General features: G+C 38.1%; 1 protein-coding gene across 7 annotated transcripts in view; it reads right to left on the reverse strand.

Moving 5' to 3' along the window:
• ENTREP2 (endosomal transmembrane epsin interactor 2) overlaps positions 1-21336 on the reverse strand; it is an 87369-nt gene that overhangs the window by 13037 nt on the left and 52996 nt on the right. For 3 of the 7 annotated variants that reach the window (XM_088172453.1, XM_088172448.1, XM_088172449.1), the window contains 3 exons: positions 18873-19004; positions 8887-8994; positions 2330-2392 (listed from right to left, as the gene is read on the reverse strand). In XM_088172453.1, coding sequence (XP_088028579.1) covers positions 2330-2392; positions 8887-8994; positions 18873-19004 — 303 coding nt within the window. The remainder of the gene's footprint in view (positions 1-2329; positions 2393-8886; positions 8995-18872; positions 19005-21336) is intronic. The other 4 variants (XM_088172446.1, XM_088172447.1, XM_088172451.1 and 1 more) reach the window with 4 other exon arrangements.

The raw sequence follows: 21336 nt of genomic DNA on the forward strand, positions 1-21336 counted from the left end.
GCTTTTCAAGAAATATTTCTACACTGTATATTGTTTTATTGTAGCCCCACATAATCAGTTCTATTTTAATAACTGATGAAAAATAGAATAACTACTAAAACAACTATCTGCATGTTTTTGTTTCCAATCTGAACTGTCTTATGTTCACAGAGAAAAAAAAAACCCAATGCCAATCCCCAAAACAACTCCAAATAATACTAACTAGAAACAGGCTGCTACACAGACATTATGTTTTGAATAAAACAACTGGAAATATCCCACCCATTTTTCACTTCCAATGAAGGGGCCATTTATAACTATTTTTTATTACTCTTGTAAAATGAAATATTCTTAATAGATCTTTGTGTTTTGCTGATACAGACCTTGCACACTTAAATGTGGTGTAAAGGTTTTAAGTATTGGTATGAAAGAAAAGAATTTGCCCCATATACACATCTCAAAACTCGAAAGACTATAACTGTACTGCACAATAAAAAGTAATAATATTGAGAACCACATCAACATTTGTGACAGGAACCTCATTAGCTTCCAGCAGAGCAGGGATTTAAAGAAGCCATTCCAATACCATTGACACCAGGAACACTCACAAGTGTTCTGGGAAAGGCCTGAACTAATTCAAGATCAAATATGGATCATCCTGAAGATCCCACGACTCACACCTGGCTCTATTTGGTCTGTTTGGATCAAAGGGGACTAAAAGACAATCCAAAACCACTGCATTTTTTCTTCTCCAGCCAAGTTTCTGCTGTCACATCACTTTTCTTGGACCAGTAGAGGAACTGATCTTTAGCTCGTGCCTTCTTAAACAAGCCAGCTAAGAAACTTTGCTGAAGGCACATTTCTTTTTTAGACTAGAACAAGACAACATATGTTTTTGTACTGTTGGCTTATTACATTATTGTTTGTTTAAATCCATAATAAAGACTTGGGAAGCAGTAAAAAAAAAAAAGGGAAAATGTTTATGCTTAGGAGATCCAGCAAATAGAAAGCAAATTACCTTCATTTTAAAAATCACAGTTCTATATTTATCACTTTTTGAAATAGTTCTGCTGAATTTACATTACCACAGAAATTATACTGGTCTTTGGTGTTTTAAAGCTTGAGTTACATCTTAGTTCTATTAAACTCACTCTATGTATGTTGTTTCAAAGGTCAGAGCTGTAATAATACAGCACAGCAGAGGGTCAGGAGGACCAATATCAACTGTTTGTAAAAATGCAGTATTAGCTGCTCACTGATCAGCTCTCCAGAGATATTTCCTCACACAATTATTAATAAAGAACCTCCTCTGCAGAATGTGCCATTTCTTACATCCTCCAGCCAACCAAGGACTGTCAGCCACTGCATTCTACCCATGGTACAGCACAGAAACAAAGACATGGCTTCAGTTTGATTTACTCTTCACTATGTGAAATGTCTGATGCTCTTTCATCCTCCAGGAGAGGTGGGATGCTGTTATCCCAGGTACTATCAGACATTTTTCTATTTGGCTTACAGAAAAAAAAAAAACCAAACATTTCTTGCAGTCATTTGGTCTAAACTCATCTGATTTTTCAACAGCCATTTCCCAAAGTGTAACATTACATTAATATCAACCATTAAACTCCAAAGTTCACCCCTAAGCAATCACAAGCAATCATCAGTCTGCTACCATCTCAAATACATGGATGAATCTTTTAGGAAAAAAGGAAGCAAGACAAACCTCAACACAATTATCTAAAACCTTTAAACATTTATCATAATGAAGACAAATATCTGAGTATGCTGGGTCACATTTGTACACTATTTGACACCACCAAACCCAGGACTGCCCTCAGTTTCCTAAAAGAGTTGATAATTTGGGTCATTTTTACAGTCTGGAAACAAAACAATTTTAATTTACAACTTGTTGACCTTCTCCCAGACTGTTTCCATACTGCCATGGACCCCAAGCTTTGGTTTGCACCAGAGAACCTGTAGCTCCATTTCTTCAGTCCTGGAGTTCCCTGGAGCTGGATGCATTCAGCCTCATATTGGGAGTGATACTCTTAGCACTGTCAGAACAGGGCAATTAAACACATGGTACTTTCACAGCAGGTGAACCATCAGCACACACTTCGTGGGACACGACAGAAGGGAGAGGTTTCACACAGGGCAGAAGGGACTGTGGTTCCAGGAGGAAAAGACCTAATGCTTGGATGCAGTTCAGTTGCACAGCAGAATTATCTGCATCCCTTTTCAAGATCCAGCACTACAAACCATGGCAACGAACTGTGACCAACACTTGACAACGAGCAGCAGAATGGACATGAAAATACACGTTTGGGGGGGTTTATAAAGAACAGTTTACCTGTGTGATATCATCCTGCTGGAAGGCACAGAAATTAAAGTGAAAAAGGCTGTAAGAGGGAAACTAGCAGGAAATGAAACAATAGCAAATATAAGGGATTACCACAAAGAACAGACATCCTTGAGAAAACAATTGAAAGCTAGTAAGTGGGAATTAAGTCATCTTTTATTCCACATTATGTTATCAACTGATCTCTGCTAGCCTGCAAAAGCTTATTCTTTCTACAGGAAAATGTATTTTTAAAATCTTCAAGAGTTAGTCTCAAACAGTGAAGTCTGGCAGCGTTTCAACAAAGGCTTAATACAAATTTCATAGGTTAAAAAAAGACAGTAATAAAATCCAATGAACTGAGTAAGTTGAAGAAACACTGACAAATACTTTCACACAGAAACGCACATTTCTGGTATTAGAAGACAGCTGTTATCAAATAGTCAGTGTCAAGATACTGAAGGCAAATGGGACAGGCAACAACAAGAACTGCCAAGCAGAAAATGGGAGTGGCCTGCTCAGTCACCAGGATAAACAGGATCAAGTTGCACTCAATATCATGTCAAAAACTACAGCTCACACTATGGAACGACTCACACAGAGGGTCCCAGCCAGCCTTGGGATTAAACTAATGGCCACTGCAGAAGCAATGGATAGAAAATGGTTGCAGACAAAGATAAACAGCATACAGCATCTCTGGCAAATGCTAAATACTCAACTGCATTCAAAGCTTAGCAAAAATTTGTAGCCATCAACCGGTACTTCAAACATATTTACTAGAAAGAAAGAGAAATCCCATGGCCGTAGAATTCCCAAAAACTCAACCATTTCTGTCCCCCTCCTGGAGCTGTGGGAGCTTTCAGAAATCTGACAGGCAATGAAATACAGATCTGGAATTCATGCTCTTCTTTTAGGAAACAGCTGGCCTTATGTTCGAACCTTGGCATTCAAACTATTACACTCCCACAGGTGTTTCCTCATCCTTGGCCTTGTGAAACGTGTCAGATACCAGATGGCCATTGCACAGACCAGTGCATGTGCCAGAGGGATGTGCAACCCAGAGCACACACTGACCACAGAACTCGGTGTGTTTTCACTGGGCATGTCTGGCTTGGACAGGGTTGAACAGTCTGATTTCAAAAGCCCTCATAGTGAGGACTAGTTGCTTTTTTTAGTTTGTGCAGTTATGAGGGAAGAGTAAAACATGTTCTCTGTCTGGTTGCAGCAGGATAAACAAAGCTGTAAAACACTGCAAACCCACTGCTTGGACCTGCATTCAATACAGAAGTTTGCCATGGCAGCAGCAGCAAGTTGTTAGGAAGCAGAGAATTAGAAGCACAAATGCTAGAAGTACCCCACTTTCAGAAGAGGTAAAAGTTTTTGAAAACGCAGTTATGCTCAAGGGTCCATTGCCATAGCGCTGAGAATTCCACACAGCAAACAACAGGGCTGGACACCAGTGACCTCCTGTGCCAGCTCACAGGCTGCAGCCACACATGCCAGCTATCCCTGCCCAGCGAGGAATAACACATCTCTTCTCTCAGTGCTTAACTTCTCCAGGTGAAATAAACACCATTACACAGATACGTGTAAAATTGTAAAACCCCCTCTGTTTTTGTCAGACTGGATTTCCAGCTCTTCACTAGAAGGTTGTCTGTAAGCTGGCCACTGAAGTGATCAGAACATATTCATGTTCTGAATATTTTGAGTACACTGAGGTAAAAGCAGATGGAGGAGACTCAGTTAAGGAACTGAATAACAGCAGGTAAGACCTGTCAATATAATTCTCTATTGAAACAGTTCCTCATGTGATGCCATGTGGTCCATCCTTCTGCCCAAGGTGTGTGAGACTAACAACTCTGCACCAGGATTCCCAGCTGGGGGGCCTCCCCACTGAACACCAGCAAAGACATCCTCTGTCTGTATATCCTGTACCTGCTCAGCACCACTGACCCCACAAAATGCCACTGCTGGGAGTCACTGCTCAGCAATTTCAGCTTATCTAAACCACAAGTGCCATATATCAGTATGTGCCTGGTGCTCTAAGGGAAACTTATCTGGAGTTTTTCCTACATCTGCATGTAATTACCTCTGCCTTCCATATCACATTTATTAAATGTACTGTATAACTTTGAAATCAGTCCTTTGGAGACTCCAGAGTTCATTATTCTCATTTCATTTATAAAAATCCGCTGATTTTTGAGAATGGGAAATAAAAATTTCTAATTGCATCTAATTAAATACTGGCATGTTAATCCTGAGTAAAAGCCCTGCACAATACACTTGGGTCTATAATTCTGTCTTCAATTAACTGTCCTCCTGGACAGGTTGCTATTTTCCCTTTCTGAAACACTGGCATCAGTATCTGCTGAAGGGAAATGTAGACTCTAATTGTCTACAAGAACAGAAGGACCATGGTTGACTCTTCTAATTTGTCCCTGATCTTAAAAGGAAATTATGAGACAGAAGATATTTTGATAAGGAAAACATATTCATATTTTTCTGCTCAGTTGTTTCCAGCTGCTGCTCCTACAACCATCACAACCATTAGCCCTATAGCCTCATGGGCATTACTCTGGGATATATTTTTTGAAGTACTGGCCATATTTTAGTCTTAAATATTAAATATTCTTTTTCTACCAATAAAATGTTTGATGAAAAATGATACATTTGTTAAAAATATCAAAAGATTTCCGACCTGAGGTTTGCATTTATGGTGGGTGTGAGGGGAGTATTTATGCAATCATATTTACATTTAGGACCTTTCTATGGATGCATGTAATCCCCAATGCATATTTCCAAAAGGACTGTCATCTGGGTTTTACAGTACCTGTAAGTGAACTTTGTTGCCAAAAAGGGATTATTTAGGTTTTGATGTAGTTAGATTATATAATAAATGATATGTAATAGTGTAAGATCAATTCTCACTTAAGCCTTGCCCTGCAGGGTTTTTTTTATTACAATTTCACCAGAATATGGGGGTTAAACAATGCCAGCAGGGTATTACCCTCACACAGAGATGCTTTCTGTGAGCTGTTTGAGAAGAAATATTAACTACAGCCTATTACGATAATGACACGCTGAATTATCATTAGGACTGATGAAAACAGTAATTAAACATTACAGCTTGCATGTGTCATCATTACCTTATTTTCTTTACAAAATAACAGATGGTTTTAGGTATCACACAACATGAACAGCTACTAACAGTGATGGTGATAAAATCAGAACACACTCAATGGTATCAGTGCCAGCACTTCTAGGATAAGAATTGTATAAACATATCTGGAGTGGAAGGAGGACTGGAATAGGTGTAATTTGTGCTTTAGCTCAGCCACAGTGGGTGTAATATCTTGTATCTCTTACTTTAATCCAGGCAGGTACCTTCTGAAGAAAACAAGGTGCATTTTCACAGTAGCCATTCATCAGAGAAGATGCAAACTGAAACTGCCTCAGGCAAGAAATGAAATATCATGGAAGTGACAGTTTGGTTATTAAGAGAGGTTTCTTCACATTACAGAGCCTTGATATGAACTGATTTGATTCACATTTATCTCCTGAAAGGATGTGTACATAGAAAGAACAATTCTGGTAAGCCCTGTAATGGAGTGCAGCCTTAAACTCTCTAGTGAAACACAACAAATGTCTTTTCAATCTTTAGCTATGGCATCACTTTCTCTTGCAGCTTTAGTACAAATGATAAATAGGGTTTCTTTGCCTGAGCAAATATATATACACTTAACACAGTGAGAAAGGATAAAGTGAAATGAAAATTTTGGGGTACTTTTTGAAACGATCAACTCAAATAAGGAACAATCCAGAAAACATATAAAATAAAATATAAAGTAATAAAACTACTTTGAAGTATTTTGCAGTATTTTTTCCTTAGCTTTTGAAATAAAATATTTGTTAGGTAAGACTGTTTTTAAACCTAAAAACCCCTCTTCAAATTCACTAGAAAATGCAAACTGTGCTGTCTACCAGACAGCTTGTATTTTTAGGATGCTTTTCCTAAAGGCTGGGATGTCAGAAGACAGCAGTTTCCAGTAAAATACATCAGCTGGCTTGTATGAACCGAGACAACTGCTGTATGCAAAAGTCATCAACAAAGCACAAAAATCACAGAATCATTGCTGCAGATTTTCTTGATACTGTTACACCTGCTTTATGTTGCTAAGCAATAAATTGGAATTCTTTGAATTTATGAAAATTACTGTTCCAATGGATTAATTTCTGAGACAAGAACACTAACACAGCACAGGAATCACAGAACTGATTGCTCTAGTGATAACCTAATGACATCCAAGGAGGGTATTCCCTATTCCCTATTGCCTCTTCTTGCTACAGAAGAGCCTACAGAGCTCTTAAATACTGCAGAACAGTAAAACAATCAGCACAATAATTAAAATCTTTTCAGCTGTGAGGACTGGCATCTCTTGCTGCTGCTGTCAAACTTCCAACATGGCACAACCCAGCTAAGAAAAGCTGCACACATCAGTAAAAGGAAAAAGCAAAAATCCAGCATTAACAAGCAAGAGAAAAGGAAGTTGATCAGATTTCTGGGTGCAGCAGAGCAAAGGGGAACTGCAGATCATGGGACAATAGGCTGAAAATAGTGAAAGAAAAAGAAATCCTCAGGTGAGAGTTCAGCTGGGCTAAGTCAGCGTAGCCCCAGGGAAGTTACGCTCACTTAGGCCCGGTAGGAATCTGGCTCAGCAACCTGAAAAAAGAAAGGGAAAAACTGATAAACAAGAAAAGACTAGGATTGAGCAGAAAAATTTTTATATATATATTTCCCTTCTTCTGGGGAGAGGGAAGAAAATTCTTGTCGATGGAGCTGAAAGGGTGGGAGAACGGACAACTAAGCAGGAAGACAGAAAGCTGGAAACACAAAGCATAGGAAGCAAAAAGAAATTAACATAATGGCAGCATTGCCAGGTGGGAAAGAAAGACATCAAGAATGAGGTGGCAGAGAGGAAAATTATGTGCTTTTCAGGAATTTCATATTGAGGTTACTGCTTCTTGCATATGCCCATCAGAAGCATGTTAATATTGTTCTCAGTTCATTGTTATCTATTTGTTTTTATTCCTATGACACTGCTAAATACCATTAAGTGTAGATCAAGATTCCTGGAATATACACTTCTGGATCACTGCTACCATTTTTCCACTAGACAGACAGATTTTTCAAGGTGTGACAATCTCTTCATCTCCTCATCATCACTGCAAGGTGAAAAAGTTCTTTAGTCAATGGGCATTCTTGTAGCAAATATAGAGACAGAGAGTGTGTGAAAAGAAAGAATACCCAGAATATGATAAAAACACTGTAACATTTAAAATGTCAGTCTCATCAGCTGAAATTATTATTTCTGTTGTTTCACATCCATACTACTGTTATTAAATAAGCACTGTTTACAAGCCTCTACAATATGCAGAGCCATATAGCAAAAATGCATTTATGTACTATTTGTAGTAATTACCTAATAAGTTAGGTTCCTATGATTATACCCATTACTATGTGCAGCAAACACCAGATCCCAGACTGAAGATATTCTTTAACTGGGTTTGAAACCCAGTGACTGGAACACTTGTCTAGAAAGGACAGCCTTATCTCTGTAATTCATGCACTTAAATCAATATCCATGGCACCCATTGTATTTCTAATTATTTCTTTATTCTTAAAACCACCATGCCTGCATGGGCGGGCTATACAACATTTCTGTGTTGTTTAAATGGTTTGTAGCTATGGGCCAGTCTTCCATCCATGCAAACTTTTCCAATACAAGATGTACAAATGGATAGTATCAGATTTGTGGTTTTGCCCCCCCCCTTATTAAACAGGACATTTCCAAGATTAATCAGCAATAGAGCAAGATTACAAACAGCGTAGCTGGCCTGAAAAATACAATATTTTTTTACATTGAAACCTTGTTAATCCCAACACACATTTGGAATAGGAAAGCTGCCTTTATCCAACCAAAACAAGACAGCATCCTGTGATGCAGCTGACTATACAGAAGACTAATGATCCTTTTCCCTCTTGTTTTGAACACAAATGCTACTCTGAGGCTGAATATGTTTTCCTTATGAAAACACAGTTATTGGAACAGGGCTGTGAAAAGTTCTAGTTTTGAGCTTGTACTTCTCATACCAATCTAGTAGTGAAAACTGGGATCTTAAAGCTAAGTAATTGCTCTGGGGAGTGTGGAAACTGGAGATAATATACAAGTGATGATAGCAAATGTAATGTGTATGTGTAACTGAACCTCATTAATAACCTCGTTAACAAAAATAACAACTCCCCATTGCAAAGTCCTGGTCATAACACTCTACTATAACACATCAACATGAAAACACAGCAGCTCCTCATGCTGCATGCATCTATATGCTAGATTTATATAGATGTATGCAGATTAAAAAATACACCCATATACACACACATTCTAACTACACAGAGACAAACAAATAAGCTAAAGTTTATAAGCAAAGAGTAGGTGCAAATGAATATCACAGGGAAAGACAGTGTGTAATGCTGGACAAACCCTGTGCTGTCACTGAAACGTACTCACCATTTGCAGAAGATCAGAGGAAACCATCTGCATGCAACACATTGCTGTTGCCAAAGCACAGACAATGGTGGAGATGATATTGAGAGCGCACACACTGAACAACAGGTCCTGAAAAGAGACATCAGCAGAATATCATCTCCTATCTCAGGGACACAAAGGACAGGAAATGCTTGAGGAATTTGATAACAAACACTGTCAACTGCCATAGATTAATATGCTCTCAAATAACTGGGTAGAACTCATTTAGCTTGTAATCTTTTTCAGGTAGCAATCCACAAACGTAGCAATTACAGAAACAAACATCTTCCCTTTCCCACTTCTCACAACACATTTGCTATTAGATATTTCCTCAGAAATACTGTTATTCAAATTTCCCAGTTTCCCAAAAAGACAAATTATTCTTTCATAGATGACTCCAAACTGCAGCTATCACAAGAAAGACACTATGAAAGACACTTCTGATTAAAAATGACATGCAGAAAAATTATTGCTTTGAGTAGCTGAAATCCACAACTTAGGCTTGTGTGTTAAAAAAATTCTAGTATGAAATAGAGACTTATCCTGTGTCAGAAACTCCATGCATCCGAAGTATTTTTATACATGAGAGAAAAGCAGTGATTACACACCCAGACATTTCACCTTCTACTGATGAATTGAGTCCCTATGGTCATATTGTTGGCTTTTTTTTTTTTTTTAAGAAAAAGAAGTCTAAAATAGAAGACAGAGTATTGGTTTAACAAGTAGAATAAAAGAAAAGAAACACTTGAATTAAAATGGAACATTTTTATAGCAATGGTGTCATTAAAATAAAGCATCCATCTCTTTTTCAATCACTGGATTTGTATTTACTTTGTCCACAGCCAGTGAAAAGACAAGAAAAGAATTTAATGTGCTGGCAACATTTCAAAACTACTACAATCCTTGTACAGCAACTGCGTGGCTGCTGTGACTGTTGTGTGGCTTAGTTCTCTGAACAGCCAGTAAAAACATTTGAGAAAAAGCAGCAGAGAGATCAGAGAAAAGCTAAATCAAAATTGCTACAATACCAGGAATAAAAAACACTCACTGTGTAAAGAACATTCCATAGGACCTAAGTTTAAAAGAGTATTTCATTCACTGCCAGTGCATGAAATAACTTCCATGCTATAAATCACTTTGTTTTCCCCAACAGTTCTGAAATAAATGATAGAAAGGTGATTTAATCCTGCCACTGTAATTGCTTGCTCCTCAAGTGACCTTCAAATGAAGATGGAAATGCCAGCCATGGAAACCAGGCAGACAATAAATGGGCCAACTGGTTTTAGCCATTTAATAACTTACACCAAGCCAGATTTGCTCTTGCTGATCTGTAGTGGTCAGTAGTTTTCTGTCTTCTTGGCCAGCCCCTCAGCCAGGGGAATAATGAACCATCAGCATTAACAGCAAAATACTGGAAGGGCCAATCACCAACTCACTTACACAAGGTGACACATGGGACTCACCCAAAGTCATACACACCCACCCAGAGCATTCAAATGGAGGTAAACAGGCAAAGTGATCCCAGTTAGTTAACAGTGGCAAAAAAAGGAGATTGAGATCCTGTGTGTTCTGCTTTCCACATGCAAACCTAGGTAAAGAACACTGAGGTAGAGACAAGATCTAGGGTAGAAAATAGGACACTTTCCTAGCAGGAAGAAACTTCATTCATTGCCTACTACATCTATTTAAATACAAAAAACTTAGCCAATCTGAGTGCATAACTTAATACCATTTATGCTAATAAAATCAAACTTCTAAATTAGGATGCAAAGTGTCTCCAAGACCCTCATACAACTTTACACATCCCAGGACAGACTTAACTGTGCCTCTAAGTCTCATGACAGATGTTCCTTTGATCTGTTCCTAAAGATCCCACAGCTTCATCCCACTACTCCAGTGTTGATTTTTACCATCAGTGTCCTGGTTATGTCCATGCCACAGATGAAACCCATGGCTTCTTTTCTTCCATAGCTCTTGAGAACAGGCTGTTACACAGCAGACTTTACACCTTTGAACTCTATTATCACTCTTGAAGCCTTTTTCACCTTTACTGAATGACATATTAACACCATTTTCTCCAATTTTCGACTGAAATCAACTTTCTAGGCCTCTGATGATTTTAATTAATTTAATCTGTTTCACCTCACCTGGGTCCACGTTCTCCTTTAAATGCAGGATCCTTAAAGGCACAATTGAAGGCCTTGCAAACACTGGCTCCAGTGTGGGGATTATTTGTTGTGCTCTGCAGGCTACACTCATCCTTACCCCCCCGAGACTTTCCCTGGCATGCTGGGACAGCTGTGCTATGTTTGTTATTCAGCATTATGGTTTTGATGTAGGGCAGGGATTAGTGCCCACAGGAACAGCAGCCTTTCTCTACACACTCCTTTCCAGGCTAAACACACAACAATTCCTGTTCTTGCTACAACCTCTTTGAAGGTGAAAGTACAACCAGAAGGTCCCAAATGCAGGAGTGCAGAGTTTTTATGTATTTCATAAAGATCAATAAGGAGCAGACATCTAGTAGCCAGAAAATGTAAAAAGGCAGTGAAGTTAAGCAAAGAGATGGAAAATATTATAAGTCTACAATTTTAACAGAGTAATAACTGAGCACTGATTGTGGAGTCCTCACCACCACCAGGTATTTCTTAAAGCAAGACTGCTTCTTTATTTATTTTGGCTTTTTTATCCTAAAGTCTGTTTCAACTCAAACAGGAATCAAGCCACAACCCAACCCTCTCCTCTGCTCCCCACTTCCCCCACCCTCCCCAAACATTAATCAGCCTCAGGCAATTTACCATTTTCAGGAAATTCACTCCCTGTTCCCTGTAGAAAAAATAATCAGGTAATCCATGACACTCATTTATTCAGCTAGAGAAAAAAAGTGAACAGGAGCTGAAAGCCTCCATGCCCAAACATGCTTCCAGGACAGGCTAGGTGGTTACAGATGGCAGCTGGAACAAGCAATGACAGTTAAGATGTCCTTTAGGAAATGTCTGTGAAAAACCACAGGAACCACAACAGGGCCAGTTGTAACTCCCCACAGCCCCAGCTCCAGCCAGCTACATTCATAGGTGTCTGAAGGAGCAGGAAATACATACTAAATACAAAATCAGGGAGCTTTAGTAACAGATCTTTAGCTGACATCAATCAGAACACTAATCAGAACACACAGCACGTGAATCTCTAATGGTCTGAAATACAATTTTCTAGTTCCTCAGAAATGGCTGAACCAATTTTCTCTTAGATGCTGTCTCTGTCTTTTTAAGACAAAAATCTGACTCTTCAGCATGTTTATATGACAATTAATGCTTTGGTAAGTATAATGTACTAGGCGGAATTATTCTTCTACAGGTTACATACACAGTTTTCTGCATACACCTCAGCTCACCAACTGCAGAGGACACAAACCCCCTTCAGAGTGGAATCAGCTGTCAGAGTCACCTGAAGCCACGTCCAGATCAGTCCAGATCCACACCCACAGGAGTCAGACAGCACTGGGAGCTGTTCCTTTGTGGCCACTTATTTGCCCAAGTAGGTCCCTCACTAAATCTTAAAAGTGGAACTAAAATTTAATACTGCCAGTGAAAAAAGCAAGATTTCATGGTTGCAGTATTCCATTTATATTACAACTTGAACTATTACCAAATTAATGGTGCCAGCACCTGCATAATTGTTTATCATGCTTTCCCTCCATAATAACAGACACCTTTGATTTATGCTGTGCTCCCAAAGGATACCTGAGCATTCCCACAAGATACCTGTGCATTCTTAAATCTTCTTCATACTACCATTTGTCAGATGTCTAACTTAAGGACACAACATTTATTTTTGCTTTTTCCTAATTCAAGCTGTTTTCACTATTATTCTTTTGACACAGTTTTTGTGCTATTGCACCTCAGTTCTTCCTTTACTAGCACAATTAAAATAATACATAAATGTATAAAAATGCATGTTCCATAAATGTTTAGTCCAAAACCCTACAGAACACATTAAAATAGAGGTATTACAAAACCTGAGTATTACTTAAAATCTGAATGTTTAATTGCAATATTTTTTAACATTCTGTATTCAAAAAAGTAATTTTAAGATATAATTAATTGAGAATATAATGTAAAAAACTCATACTGCAATATGCTTGAAAAGCAATTTGTCCTAAAAACTGATTTTGTTTTCCATTAAATTGCTGGGTGATAAAGCAGTCAGATGGTATCAAACTGGAATAAATAAAAAATTGGTGATTGTCACATCGATAACTCAACTGTAGAAACAATCATTTAACAAAGCAATTTAGAACAGCTGTTAGCACATGCAATTACCTGGCAGAAGCAAAGAGATGAGATAGAATCTAAAATGAAAAATGACAATGGCACAAATCCCATCCCTCAGAGATGGGTGCACTGACAGAGCTGGGTCCTTTATAACCACTGAACACTCACTGCATGTGTGTCCACCCTCCTGGGATTTTGTCCTTCAGGACATCATTTGTACCTCCTATCACAGCAAATATAAAGCAAAACTGGAATAATATCACTTCATTCTAATGGTGGGCCATACCCATAGAGCTCCTCCAGCTTAGAAACCAATTTATAACTGAATTTGTTTCTGGTATCAGTTATCTTTCAAAACCATCAGGTAAGCTAGACTAAAACAGGACTGTCTGGACATCTTCAAAACTCAAATGCAGACTTTGGTAAATATTTAGTCATTCTCTTGCCCCTTCCTATCATAGCAATAAACTGTACTGTAAATTAAGTTACATGCATGAACATCAAAGGAGAGAATTTGTTGTTTAGTACAGACCATGCAGGTGAAGCACTATTACCTCAAAATATTCACCCTGCCAAGTATTATACAGAAAATTAATCAGCTGTGCTGCTTACACAGAATTGAGAAACTGTATTTAAACCAGTTTTGCTCTAGAAGGAAACAAAGTACATCCATCATTTTATGAGTTCCAGTCGCTCACGAGTATTGAACTGACAGCTCTTTTTACAACACACTCACATTTTGCTGGCTGAATAGACTATTTTGCTGTGGAAATAAAGGATTTGTAGTCTTTGAGGTTCTTAAGTTCTTGGCACTTAGTCAATGTACTATGAGAGAAGCAAAATCAGCTTGCTGATGTGTAAAAAGAGCACTCTGTAAGCAGCAGCCCTGAGCACAGGGATCTCAGCATCCCTGGTGATCAATGGCTAACAGCAGCTCCATGGCTGCAGAGATGATTTGCTTTCTCCATGATTGACTTCAATTATAGTGCTTCATTTCTTTTACTACTGTATCCTGAAAAGAGATAATGAGCAGCAAAGCTTTTTCACCCATGAAATTAGTGTCAATGTACCTCTTTTATTCAAGAACTCAAGGACAACAATCCTTTTAACTCAAAATACAACTTCAGTTGTTCTCACTGGATACGTCTGGAAAAACACTGGCAAAAACACCTGCTCTAGTACAGGGAAGGCTCAAGAATTAATTCTGAGCCAAACAGATCTCAGACACACATTCCATTGTAAATGGAGAGATGGTCAACACTTCAAAATACAGATTTTAAGGTTTGAAACTACAGTATAATTCACTATTTTACTATATTTTTAAGAAGCAGTGCACAGCTGCTACCAAAAAATAAACTCAAAAAGTTCTTCTGTGTTGCACGTCAGTTTGCATACCTTCCAGCTCAGGTGTCTGCATTAAATTTAGTACTGGGAATATGGTAGAGACTCCTGAAATGCTAAGGTTTCATAACATAACTGGACAAGGATGGAATGAACAGATTCCAGTCATTCAAAGAGGCACCTTTTCAGCCAGAAGAGTTTACAACCATATTCCCTCATTGTCCAAGCTAGGAACAGAAAAAAATCTGAGGAAGGAAAAGCAGCTCAACCATTCAGACTACAAAGCCCACCCTGACCTGCCCTGCCCTATTTTTGATGGTCTTGGTGTGGGAAATACACTCTGAATGTAGGGAATAGTTTCAGTTGGCTGTAAAGGAATGTAAAATAGGTCCAGCATTTAAAAATCTGATCTGGAATTACTTATTCTGTGCTGAGCTTTATCCACTTTTAAGTAGCTTATGAAGCCTTTCAGGTAAGCCATTCAGTAAAATTAATAAGATTGCATTTGGTCTTACAGTAAATCTGAGGAAAGGCTGTTCTCATAAATCTAAAGAATGTGTTAGGAGCCATCCTCCTCTGTTTTGCAAGTGGAAGAATCTTCTTCTGAAGAAAAAAAAATTAAACATATGAGTAGACTTGGTCATCAAGAAACCCAGGAACAATAAACTTGAATTCAAAGGGGAGGAAAGGAAAGAAAGTATTCACACAGAAGACTGCAAGAGCTGAGCTACACAAATCCCTAACAGAGATACCTAACAAATGAAGGGAATCAGAAACCTCAAAGAGCCATTTCCTATTTATATTGTACTTGAACTTTAGCAGCTCCAAAACAAATATTTGTGCTGAAGACAGAGGAGGGAAGCAGCTTGTCTCCTTGCCTAATAGTCACAGAAGCATTCTACAGGTGCACCTTCAGTAAAGTAGGAAGCAATTACATAAACAGCAAATCTATAAATTCATATACATGCCTGCAGGTATTCTGGACTGTGTAAGCTGTTAAAAGTAATTAAAAATACTCAACTGGATCATTAATAAACCCAAACAGCATAAAATTCTCCTCTTGTATGTCAGTATCAGACAGCAATAATACATTACAAAATAATTCGAACTTTTAAGTACCAAACTTAAAACTTACCTGTGAAAATATTGCATGGGCATCTTAAGTAAGTTCAGAATAGTCTGAGTTTAGAAAGAACAAATCATTTTCACAGATAAAAGATGTCAGGAAAACTCAGCCTTCGTAGTTTAATTAACATTACATGAAAAACTCAGTTCTTTAAAATTTCATCCACAAACCAATACACTTCCTGTGGAAAAACAGATTAAGCTGATATTATTGAAACTGCATCCTAAATCCATCCCCTCTGTGGCCATCATCTCATTCTGGACACCTGATTCTTAACAAACCTTATAAACTCTTTTAATTAATTTTGTAAATATGTAGGATTTGCTTGTACCTCCATTTGACTTTAATTAAGCTAAGTAACTTCCTAATATAGGATAAAGCTGTTCTAGAAGTGTGGTTATGGTAAAAAAAAAAATCAAGATACTGGGACACTGACATCCTTTAGAAGCACAGATTATTGACCCTGAGTATCCAGAGGAGAGCAAGGAACCTTATTTTCAGGGGCTGTTTAAGAGGTACTAATGCAGGGAACTATAAAAAACCCCACATCTTCCAGTGAAATACAGAAACCAGGAAGTCCCTCCATGGTAAAACGGGGCAGATGGATCACACTTGGGTGCCTGCAGATCTTAATGGCAGTTCCTCACATCATGCAACTGTGCTATTTTTACTGAGGTGTGCAGACAAGACTACAAGTATGGTATCTTATAAATATAATTCTAACCCTACCAATTCACCACCTTGAGTGGGCTGAGACTCCCTTACAACAGTGAAATGGCACAGTGTTTTTGTCCATTTTGGTGTAACATATAATTTTGTGCTGAAATCCCACTATTCAACTAATCTCAGCAATCAGCACTTATAGATCAGTCAGCATTTGCAATCAATATTTGTATCTATAAATGTGCATATGTGGGACCATACATACTGCAGTGGTAGTTCCTTTGTCCCCATTAAAATGTTTGAGTAGTTTATTCAGGGCTTGAAATGAAGAAAGGAAGATTGATTTACAAAAAAAAGCACATAGAGATGGTTCACTGCACAAACAATAACAAATTTAGAGATTTTTCAAAGCAATTATAAACCCCCCACTCAATATCACACAAGGCACAGTTAACATACCCAGGACCAGGAGCCACTGCTGGTTTTCCCAGTCCTGTTTGCCTGCCTGGGAACAACATCAGACAGGTGATCTGTGCTCTCAATTGTTCTGTTCACAGTGGAGCTCCACAGCCACTACCACCAAACCCCACAGATGACTTCATGGAAATATGAGCTTTTTACCCCACTTGCAAAAAAGAGGAGCATGAAACCTACATAATGCTATACATGCAGATGTATAATCTTAACTCTGGTTCTCTACATTTTCTCTCCCTCTACCTCCTCAAACAGTGAATACAATTGAGCTTTTGGTACTAAAACATCTGTTTCTTTAAAATCACATTGTAGTTGTTAATTGTAATTAAAGAGGGTGAGCTTTATCACTGTCAGCTGCTACCTAATGAGCTGTAACTTTTTTTCTTATGGGCTTAGTAGAATGCTGTTCTTAAATTTACAGCCAGGAATCAGAGGTAAACCAAATAGAAAGCAAATGTAGAATTAAAATTGAAAAAATATGTCAACAATTTTGTGAAAAAAGTTATTTTCCTAACTACCCTTTCTCAGATGAAAAGTTCTGAACATAATTAAACTTGCACTCAGACTATACTCGTGGGAATTCCTGTGTTTAAACCTATTTTCTTGTAGTGTAAATTGATATGTCAATTCCCTTTATAAATGATCGAGTTATATTCTTATAAGAAATTAAATTTTGTGCTTGTATTCTGATTGCAGTATTGGTTAGAATCCTTGTCTTGATTTTCAGCATATGTCACTTCTATTCACATCATATGCTGACAATGTCCTCCAAAGATGAACAGTTGTTTTCCCTCTCATTAAAGTTTACCTTACTGACACATTCTCAGGAAGCAAACATATGCTCCCTCCATCTTTATTTTTATGGAATTAGCAAGTCAGTTTTCCCTGAATGACAGGTTCATGTTTCTGCATCTGTCATGAGGAATGCCCTTCTCAGAAGTTACCTTCTTGTAATGCATTTCACTGAAGATTGTTATATTTTGACGAGCAATGTCAAATTATGCTTCTTTTCCACTTCTTTAACTCCTGCTACCCAGTAGGTTTTTGCTCTGTTACCTTTATCATCCTCTTAAAACCTAGGGCAGAGTTCTTACCTAATTTTGGGGCCATAAAAATATTCTAACTTTGACCTCATCCTTATTACTTGGCTGTAGCTTTTTCGCTTTTTCTTAACAAGGCTGAAGAACATTTAGCTATTTGCCACATTCCTCGTACAGGTTTTCTACCCATCCTGAATTTTAAAATAGATCTTCAAATATCAATAAAAATTTTATAGCTTTCTCAGGACTCATCCTATAATCTGCCTTCCCAAGATCCTTCTCATAATGAATTTCTCCACTTGACTCCATTTTTTTCTATTAGTTTGATTAAAATAAATACTTTGAGAGTCACAGATGCAGAGTTCTGCTGATCATGAAACTAAATGTAGAATGAATCAATATCTGCCTCTCAGCCTAGGGTTCCTTTTCCTGAGCAGTTCTTTCATTGATTCCTTATTATTTTTTCAAAACAACACAGCATCAATGCCTTCCCATTTGGTGATAACGAAGTGAAGCAATGATGGGAGCAATTACACTGAGCTCTAACTCACTTATACAATATTCTTAATATTTGCTCTCTATTTTTCATCTGGGTAGTTTTAACACCAAATGCTACAAAATTTAAACTTATACAATGTTGCAGGGCAGTTTATAAGCATGTTTCCAGGATTACCCAGAAAGAACACTCACTCTTCTCTCCCAAAGTAACATCACTGCCCTCATGCTAGCAGCACATCACAAAACACCTCATCATTCTGCAGTTCTTTGTGTTTCTTTGCAGTTTACCACAACATCAATAAACTCCACCTTGGAACAGCAAAATGAAAGATGCCTGTTCTGGCACCTTCCAGCATCAGCCATAGCCAGTTTAACTTCTGTTTCTTGAGTAATCTTTAACAAAAGTTACACACACAAATGCTGGTATTGTGATGAAGATGTTTTTGCACAGAAAGGTGGATGAAGGCAGAGAACAGCAGCTGCTGCTCCCTCCATCACACACTTTGTCTTGCTGAGTTAAAGCTGCAATAAACAGTTAATTCTTTCCTAACACACCTTTAGGGTGAGCCTCACTGCATTGCACTCCTGCAGAGGGTTCAGTTTCAGTGTTTCTCCCAGGTTACTGCAGCCTGATGTTTGGTGCTGCATTTCACAGCAAACACAGACACCATCACTGTCGAATTTAATCTAGGGAGAAAAGAAAAGGTCAGAGAAAGTATAAATCAACAGAAACACAGTTCCCAAAAAACGGTATTTACAGTTACAATAAAGACTACTAAACGCAAAACTAAAATCTCTGTGCAGAACCCTTGGAGCAAAACGTTTTCCACTGGTTATAATAAGCTATAAAAACAGGTAAAATACAGAAAGAGGATTCAATGTCAAAGAGTGCTGCCTTTTATGCCTCTTTTTGAAAAAAATTTGCTTTCCAGGGGCAAGTGAAACCAGAGTAACTCAACTGAATAAACATAAAATCCTACCCAATGTGGGAAAACCAAAAATAACAGAAAAAGGTCAGAAAACACGTGAAGGAGTCGTGATCACAAATCAGTCCTTTATTCCCCAAAGTAAAGATGGAAGCACAGTGGCTGTGTGGTGAGATCTGAATCACCCTGTTACTTACTCTTTTGCATTAAAAAACTCCCAAAATTTCCAGACACAAATCCACAAAAAAAAATTCCTAATGCAAGTAATACACATTTTCTATTTTCAATTCAAATTCTCTCTGGGATGTTGCCAATTTCCTGAAAAAAACCCCACGTACCAGCATTCCTTGTGGAATTACCTTGCACAGCCTTATCCATAGAATCATTTCAACAGAATATTTACTTACTTCTTAGACCTCAAAGAATACTTAAATTGTTTCTATGATCTTAAAAGCTCTATGTTTAAATATATCTATGTTTTAGTACTACCTCTATCAGGCTTATGTAGCACCCTCTCCTTACATGCTGGTGACCAGGACAGCAGATGGAAGAGCAAAAATAAGAGTCAATTAAAGGAACATGATAAACTTCTCCAGATGAGGTACAGATGACTGAATGCTTGCTTACTGGGATGAAAGCAGGCTCAGGGCAGGAGCTGTCTCAGGGGACTTCAGCTCCTGGGACTCCAGACTGCCCTCTAGCCAGCACAATTTGTAAAAGGCTTTAGAAAAAATCGGGTATGTAAATTACACCATTTCCCATATTCTCCAAGGTAATACTGGAAATAATTGTCTGTGGCAACTCAGAGACTGGTCATACCCTATGCCATAGACACTGCAAAGAAATAAAGAAAAAACATAGTTTGCTCACTTCTATGATAGTTGTAGGTTTTACTTCTTATTAGCATATAATTTAACTACAAAGTAGCTTGAAAAAATTCAGACTAGTTCTTTTCCAACTCCTGTAATCTTTTAATGCTTTCTTTTAAAAGGTGAAAGATCTGAGCACAAATCAACTAAATGGTTTATGATTAGCTGACCTCAGCTCTTCAAGCTGATGTAAAATCAAAGCACTGGATGTCACTGGGGAAGTCTTGCTCCCAAAACTCTCTGGAATTGTTCAGGGATTGAGAAATGCTGCTGAGGAAGTTTGGAACTTACACTTTGAATTTAGAACTGTGCCAAGGCCAGGGGCCAGAAGGCTACACCTGACAAATCAATATAGGCTTCAGCTGCTAAAAAGTTTTTGTAATGAGGAAAATGGACTTCAGACAAAGCTTTCTACTGCAAGATGGTCTCTTCTGATTCTTGCTGGCCCTGTGTAATAAAGGACAGGCATTGACTCCTGCCATCTATCTGGAATTTCAAATGTGAAACAGAGATCCCAGGGCTGCATGTAATGAACACGTGTCACAAAGATAAGGCTCAAAAGGCTGGGTCAATATTCCCCATTTATGAGACATTCTCAATTAATTCTGAAAGTTGTTCCATAACTTTGTACTGCCCAGTAGTTCTTCTTTTATTTTAATTCTTTAAATGAGTTAAAAGCTAATTGTTTACATGACAGTTCTTGCAAAACACAGGGCCATGTTAGGAATCACAGCCTATTCAAAACCACACAAGATTCACTACCAGATTGGAACATATTATTTTAGAAGAATTTTTATAAATTTGCCTAGTTGTGCACATTTTCCTTCCATGTTGGTGAAGTGACCTCCTTGCTGAGTTGTGTTTCTGCAGTGGGGAGCAGGACAAAAGGCTGTAGCTGTCACTGCATTCGTGTTCTCACAACACAGCAGCTGAAAGCACTCCTGAGCCCCCAGCTCCAGAATGCCCTGCCCTGCCCTGGTCTCACTTGTGCAGACAGGGTCAAGAGTTCATACAGCTATTCTGTGACCTAAACTGTGCCAAAATTAACTCTTGCAAGTTCATTTTGTTTTGTCAAAGAGCAGTACTGTTACTTCAAAAGTCAAAACCCATTAAAACCTGACTTTCATATAGCAGAGAATCAAAAAAGGTAAGGACTTTCCAGATTTATTACAAATACATGCACACACTCTCACAGGCCTTATGTTACTTTTTTCATTTGTATCA

Source organism: Sturnus vulgaris, chromosome 13 (genome assembly GCF_052056855.1).
Source record: "Sturnus vulgaris isolate bStuVul1 chromosome 13, bStuVul1.hap1, whole genome shotgun sequence".
NCBI lineage: Eukaryota > Metazoa > Chordata > Aves > Passeriformes > Sturnidae > Sturnus > Sturnus vulgaris.